Here is a 7,721-nt window from a genome sequence, read left to right as displayed (position 1 = left end):
AACATTTGGGTTTTTGCACATTATGTGCTATTTGATGTTTTCAATAAAAGCAACAGTGGTCCTTAATTTATAAGGATAGGGGTGAGAGATGCAAATTATAGACAACAATCTGTACTATAAGCAAGGTATCCAGCCGGACACTAATTTAATCAATGTAGATATATGAAAAACAAAATAAGACGAACACCAATACAGTGGGATACAGTCCTGTATCCGATACATACAACACAACCAAGGAAACAAAAATTACATAAATACAGGCAATTTTAGCAAGGGGAGGCGCTAGTCAGGTTTAGTAGTCATCTAGCTGACCTCATGTAGTATACACATTAGATAATCCATTAATTATTACAGTGTTACCACACAATTGTCGACGGCGTTTCGATCCTACATAAAATATGGGATCATCATCAGGACTAAAATTAATTGCCACAAAACAAACCTATAGAGAATGGAAGCAAGAGAGCAAGGGACAAGATAAGTCCTCGGATCTACATGGTATTGCATTTCAACTAGACCATGCCATACTTAACGTGAAATCTTTCACTCGTGAGTGAAGTGCTCCAGTGTGACTCATACTCAAAGTGACATATAAAGGTGACAAGGCTACGGTCGTGACGTGATGGATGGGGACGGGGTTGGCGCAAGAGCCACGGACTGTAGGTAACGGGCTTACCTAGGGTGAGCTAGGCATGGAGTACAAGGGAAGTGGCACCTTGGATTTGGTGCATGCAGGCTTATAGTCGGCCGACGTCCTTAGTCCGGGTCTGCGAGGGAATAAGAGTGTTTGAATTAAACCGGGGCCCCTGATGTGTAACCAGAGCAAGGTACGCTACATACAGGACAATTTACCTTAGTAAACTGAAGGTAACCTGGGTGAGGAACCAACTGGGCAGTACATAATAAAATCAAGGATACAGGCCGGGGCTGCAGGTACCTGTGGGGATGGAGTGAGTTAGGGTCGAATGATAGTTGCATAGAGGACTAGGGCCACCGGAAGGGGGTAGAAATTACCTGAAGGGTCGGGGTGAGCTGCGCGCCGTTATCGGTCCATAAATGGGAGGAGTAGATCTGTGGAAGGGGAGTGGTGATTAGAACCATCTAGTTAGCAGGTAACCGACAGTACACAAGGAATGGATACCAACATGATCAGGGACATGGTGATCAATAGTGAGCAAGATTGAATTAGGGAAGAGAATGCCAGCGGTAACGCTATTGATTCTATAAAGTGAAGGAATTATATCAAGGGAGGGGATCTGGGCACGGATAGGGAGGGGGATCTGATGTTTTCAATCACAGTTGGTACGAGTAAAACAATTAGCACCTGACAGACGAGTGTTCACTTCCAGGGTACAGCTATAGTTACAGGGTTTAAGACAGTTGTGTGGCTATCAGGCCCGATAACATGTTTTCTTGGCTTCAGGCAGCCATAAGAATGCCTTTCAGGGCTTAGAGCTGTCTTAACACTGGCTCAAGGCTCATCAGGGACAACTTTCTGTATTTAGAACCATCTTAAGCATGTAACATGTTTTGCAAATTAGGCCGTGTGTTCTCATTTGCCTTATGATTATGTAAGTATTGAAACAGAGTTAAAAGGGTGTCTAAAACTTGGAAGGATTATAGCCTGAACGAAAGTCATGGTAAGTCAGATCAATTTTTCATTGCACAAACAATTGTGGGATGGTCTCCAGTAAGGGAGAGAGTTTAGTTAATCAGGTTCTAGATTAGGAGTTGTTGGCACAGGCTCGCGATCTAGGATTTCTTGGAAGTCTTAACAAAATTCAAACCATAATGATCTCAGAGTTCTAGGACTGTGTGTGTTTTTGTGTCTGTGTATTATTTTGTTCTTTTGTGTGTATGTGTGTGTGTATATATCAGACTGTATTTCTATGTTGGTATTTTATGTGTTTCTGTGTATTTGGATAGTAGTATGCAGGCTTGTGTAAATCTGTTTATATATCTGTGTGTGTGTGTGTGTGTGTGTGTGTGTGTGTGTGGTTGTGTGTGTGTGTGTGTTGTGTTTCACAGAGAGTTTTGCATATGTGTGTATGTTTCTGGTTACATGTGTCAGTGTGTTTGTGTTTTTTGATTGGGAATGTATATGTGTGCATTTCTTTGTGTAGTTATGTGCGTTTTGTTTATTGTTTTAGCAAGTATATCCATGTGCATGAGTATGAATTTGCAAGCATACAAGGATCTTTGTCCAGACTGTTGTGAGTGAATAATAAAATGAGACGAATGCATAAAATGATAACAGATTATGTGGGATACATATTTTTGGAGGCAGAAACCAGTTTCCTTCTTTTAAACCGTCACTGTCTCTTGGAAGCTTCAGTCATTGAGACTGTGCTCCTCAAACTATCCTCTCTAAGACATGTCTTTGTAAATGTTGTGGGCAGAGAAGGCCTCCAATGCAAAAGAAAATAAGAGACACATGCACACCAGAACTGCTTATAACAGAGGTTTATTTAGTCAGAAGGCATAACAAAAATAATCATACAGGGAACCAAACCCTGATCATTGACTTACATTGCTGATTGTAGTAAAGGAAAATAAAAAATGAATACTTAATTATTACATTAGTTATCTTCGCCATAGTGGTAGGATGTTAGAAATCGATGATTTGGGTTAATTGACTAGGCTCAAAATAAGATGATAGACACACTTTATGTACCAGTTTAAGCTGCAGTATGATGGAAGTAAATATTACTTAGAAAATCAGAAAAAGGAACTTCAAATTCAGTGCTAACAGTGGACCTGCACATAAATATATCTGGATTATTATATACTGGAGCACAATAATGATGTAAATGAAGCCTGCACCCTCAATCCACTCGTTGGAACCTTGAACGCAGGTGTGTCTTTTGGGATATTATGTTCAGCTTCATTCAGTACATGTATAAACCATTACAACCATAAACATTTGAAATAAGTGAATGCAGTGTCTTAGAACCAAATATTGACTGCTCTGGTGATTGAAGCAGTACCAATTCTTCAAGGTATAAATCATTGTCAGACATCTGAACTGTCCCATTAGTTCTGAAAGTGTGGCACAATGCAGTGGGCCAATACTTGTCATGAAAGTGGGTTGAGCCATACAAATATCTCAGGTGCAGCAGCGATAACCAGAGGCCAGTCGGTGAATGAAATAGTTTGATTTTTACAGGAGTTCAGACAGTGACATTAGGATTACAGATACCTAACTTCCTATTCTCAATGTGGTAATCTCCTGTGTTCTGGAGAAAACAGGTATTGCTGCAGCTTGACACCCAATGGAAAGATAAGAGTTTGCCATTTGCAAGATGCAGACATAGCATAAAACAGGAGCTGGTGTAGTACTCAACCTCAATGGCCAGGCTTGGGGCAGCAGTGGTGGAAGCATTGTTGTCTGCAGACAGACACTAATAAACCCTTGGCAGGAAGTGACCTGTCTCAGTAGGACATTTCCTACAGATGTGAAAGGAGCAGCAGACCTAAACATTGACAATCACACTACAGCTTTGAGACTGCCTTTATGCAGGTTACACTCATTCCTTGGTGCCTCTGTGACATCTGGGGTCTGTCAGATTATGGCGCTAGCTCTCCACTTTGAGGAAACATGATGACAGTGAGTATCAAGTCCAAATATGGCATTGATTGTGATTCTGGTGAGGTTAAATGTATGGCCATCCCACCAAAGAAGGAATACCCTTGTTGGCTAGGAGCAAGGGATGGGTACATAGCAACAGTCTCCTGACTGAGGTTGATTTTTGAAGCAATGTCTGGGTACAAAGCACCTATAAATGAAAGGATCCCTCTCAGGCATCTCACTTTAAAGGAAAATACAGTCCCTGAAAAAAGAGCAAACCAATGTCAAGGCATGTGCGCTAAGGTGAAGATAGTGTGGTTCCCACTGCGATCAGGCTACGGGAAGGCTCTGCACATCAATAGTGGTTTCTGTACCCGATTCACATCGGTATGTTCCGGTTTCGATACGAGTTGTACCGCCCTGGACGATTTTCAGCTCAACCGGCACTGCGATTGTAACCTCCTTGCACATGAAACTGACAGTCACATTCGACCGTGGTGGAGCCTTCACCGGCATGGTCAACTCTGTCTTTTTCTTCATGGTGGATGACTCAGTCTGCCCTTTCTTCACTGTGAAGGTGTTGGACAGCTCTGTATTAATATCGACCACTCCTTTCAAGGTAAATGAGGTACCCACCGTGAGTGTTGTCGAATTGCTGAATTCAAAGCTATGGGAGACAAATTTTTCAAACTCTTTGGAAGAAGTAGCAGTGAACTGCTGCTCAACGCTTGATTGGTTTTTGTAATGATACTGATCTATCTGAACATTCCTTTCACTCTCTACCCTTTTCTTGTCCCACAGAATCGTGGCTGTCACAGAGGACTTTCCACCGCGCAGAGGATACACATGGGAAACTTGATCATTGAAACCAATAGTACAGTAATTCGCCAAATATTCACCAGCCCTGGCTATAATGCACCTTCCACCTCTATTTATATGCTCGTACAGAGCCCAAGCTCCACTCTGGACTCTGTGGGAGGAGATATTATCATGCATGCCTCCAAACGCAAGATTGGACTCCGCAGTCAGCACTAACGCCTTACCACCTCCATTGATATGCTCATAGACTGTGATCTGTGGATTGCTCAGGTCATCAGTGATCAGCCTAAGAGAAGATGCCCCATCATTCATGCTAACCTGTGCATATTCTCCCTCCTCTAGGGGTACGGCTTGTCCCTGATAGTGCAGATGCTCGTATAGGACCCACGGCTGGCCGACAATCTTCACCGATGAGATGCAATCATTGAAGTTTTCATTCACCAGATTTGGAACATCTGAAGTAAATGTCTTATAGATTCCTTGGAAGTTAGCATGTTCATAGACAGTGATTGTGTTCATGGTCGTAAGCTTCAAAATTTCAAACGTGTGCTCTTCTTTGACCCTGTAACGAGGAACAAAAGAAACACAGTAGAGAAAGATCAAGTAAGGTTTTGCGCAAATTCACAGCACTGATTCTTCTTCATGCAAAGAAAAGATATTATCACCGAAATTGTTACATTCTGAGCCTGTGTTTTGAAAATGGCTTTCCAAACTAAGAGCTTTGTTTACCAATACTTTAGAGGTACCACAGATAAAGCAGTTTGCTCTGGCACATTTTTAGAGTTTATCACCATCGATCCTCATGACGAGCTGAGCTCATCATGAGGCACGGCGCTCCGGTGCTCATGATGAGCTCAGCTCGTCATGAGCCGTGGAAAGCTCACACGTGGGGATAATTCCCCTGCTGTGCTGAGCGTTCCACGGGGACGGGTGCACCTGTGACGAGCTGAGCTCGTCATGAGCACCCGAGCGCCGTGCCTCATGACGAATTGGACGATGGAATGCCCCATCAGGATTCAAGCAAGCCGGGCCGAAGAGGCTGAAATGCCAGAAACCGGTCCCCGGTAGCTTGTCTCCTTTCTGGTGAAGAATTGGCTTGGTAGTTTGGTCTGCCCTGTTCCCATGATGCACTGGGCCAGGGACAGACTAATTTGCATATAGCCAGGTTCTGAGCTGGGATGGGGCAGTGAGATAAATAACGGTGAAGGATCAAGCCCTGATCTTTGGACTGGGTAAGAGTGGTCTGCTTAATTCAGACACTCTGTTCATCACCACCCCCTTTTCTGTATCATGACGAATTGAGCTCTTCATGAGCAGGGGGCGCTGTGCGCGCCCGACCCCCAGCACAGCGGGGGAATTACCCCCCCGCTGCGAAGGGGTTATTAATCTTGTAGCTAGCTCATACATAAGGGTGTGAGTAAAACACCTGATGAACCAGAAACATTGTCCTGTTCCACTTTAACAGCAAAGATGTTGACTCTTACTCATGATTGAAACAGAGTAGAGGTCCATATCAATTCCCTCTGCAGTAAATCTACTTATACAAGTTACACAAAAGAAAATCATTTTAAATAAAAATGCTCTATGTTTCTCTTTTTCCTCACTTAACACAGCATTAACTGTGAACTAACTGTGCAGAACAAACGTAGGGAGAAAAGTATGTGAGATGGAAAGTGGACACATTTTTCACTTTGAAAAACTAGTAAGCCAATCTTGGGTTGGCAAAGAATATTTGCAAATAAATGTAAGTATAATAGTAGGCAGACCCAAGGCACATGCAGAGCAGAATCTAGCCAAAGCAAAGGTAAAACCGGATTCAGGTATTTTAGCCAAATTTTACCTGATGTTCAGTCTAAGAAAAATATGTTTTCAAAACTGGGGAGATTCCAGAGGTCATTGGCACACTAATTTCCCGTAGGATGTGTAGGATCAGATGTCACTCTTGCTGTATCACTTTGCCATCCTTCTCCTAATTTAATCTCGTCTGACTGTCTCCTAATATGTTTTTCTGCTCAGGAGTCTTGTGACCTGCTTTTCTGTCATTTTTACAAAATATTTTGATATTGTGTTCTTATGCAGAGTACTTGACTCTGTATGGATGAAGTTTCACCCTAAGTGGTTACCTTACACAGAGAGAGAATACCATTCCCTCTGCCAGGCCATCATAGAACTATAGCCAATGGCAACCAAATACTTCATTGGGTTTCAGAATGTTGTGTCTGTAACTTAATTTGAAGGCTGCACTTGAGGAGCATAGACACCTGGAACAATATCTCACATACTCCCATACTATTGCCATTTTTGTTATACTAGTGGGCCTTGTAGGCTGATTGTAGTTAGTTTTATTGCACAGCTATAACACATTGGCTTTAACAATTGCTTTTTGCCATTAGTGGATTACACCTATTCTCTTCCTGAATGCAGGAAGCTTGACCTTACACTTTGTTGCACATACACTACAACTGGATGGATCTCACAGATGCTAATTGGTGGCTTGGAAGAGCTGCACCTTTCAATGGGTTACACTGAAACTGCACCTGGTTGGTATCCAATAACACTTAATAACTAGTGGATTTGGAGACTGCCAGATTATGCGTTTTTTGTGTTCTGGCGGGGGCATGGCAGTACTTTTCGAAGGCACCTATGTATGCCTTAGAAGAGGGGCTGCCACAGGACCGCCACAGCATGTTACGGCACGGCATGGACTGTGAAGTCCATGCTGTGCTCGAACCGGGGGTGCCTGCATACAGGGAGGCCCATGCATAGGGCACGGGAAGCCCAGTAGGACTCCCTTTGTTTAATGACTGCCAATAGTATGGAGGAAGAACCTCAGTGACAATGCTGGCTGTCCTGAAACACGTAATATGCATTGCGGTGCCGCAGCAGCACATATTATGAGCCCCCAACCGCCAGGGGCCCACCAGGGATCATGGTTCCCTGGCAGTTGTGACAGTGCTATGACAGTCCGACTGCCAAAGTTGTAATACAGCGGTTGACCCGCCTATGTGGTAGTGGCTGAAAACCACCACCGTGCCCCAGCGAGTCTAGTGGTTCTCGGACTGCCAGACTCATATTTAGGCCCTAAGTCTCCCATTCTGTATAGACTATTGTTAGCTTGCAGTTTGGGAAAATTGCTCCTTTTGAGCGTTGCACCTGCACCACTATTAGATCACCACATCAGCTATGACTAGCTAGTGATTTTGGGAACCTGGACCATCTAATCTGCATTGCCACTCTGCAGGAAATCATCTCAAATTTTCAAAATGTTTGCTGCCTGGGATCTCACTTTTCATAGTGGTAATTTCCTTACAACCATGCTTTTTCCTGTAATGTT

At 43.3% G+C, this 7,721-nt stretch overlaps 1 protein-coding gene across 1 annotated transcript in view; it reads right to left on the bottom strand.

Moving 5' to 3' along the window:
* Window positions 1-2,448: 2,448 nt before the first annotated feature.
* LOC144768926 (uncharacterized) overlaps window positions 2,449-7,721 on the bottom strand; it is a 282,473-nt gene continuing 277,200 nt past the window's right edge. The window contains exon 15 of the mRNA XM_078652934.1: window positions 2,449-4,949. Coding sequence (XP_078509060.1) covers window positions 3,899-4,949 — 1,051 coding nt within the window. The 3' untranslated portion in view covers window positions 2,449-3,898. The remainder of the gene's footprint in view (window positions 4,950-7,721) is intronic.

This window comes from Lissotriton helveticus, chromosome 7, assembly GCF_964261635.1.
Source record: "Lissotriton helveticus chromosome 7, aLisHel1.1, whole genome shotgun sequence".
Taxonomy (NCBI): Eukaryota; Metazoa; Chordata; class Amphibia; order Caudata; family Salamandridae; genus Lissotriton; species Lissotriton helveticus.
Note: the sequence above shows the minus strand (reverse complement) of the source record. Positions and strands in the feature narration are given on the sequence as shown.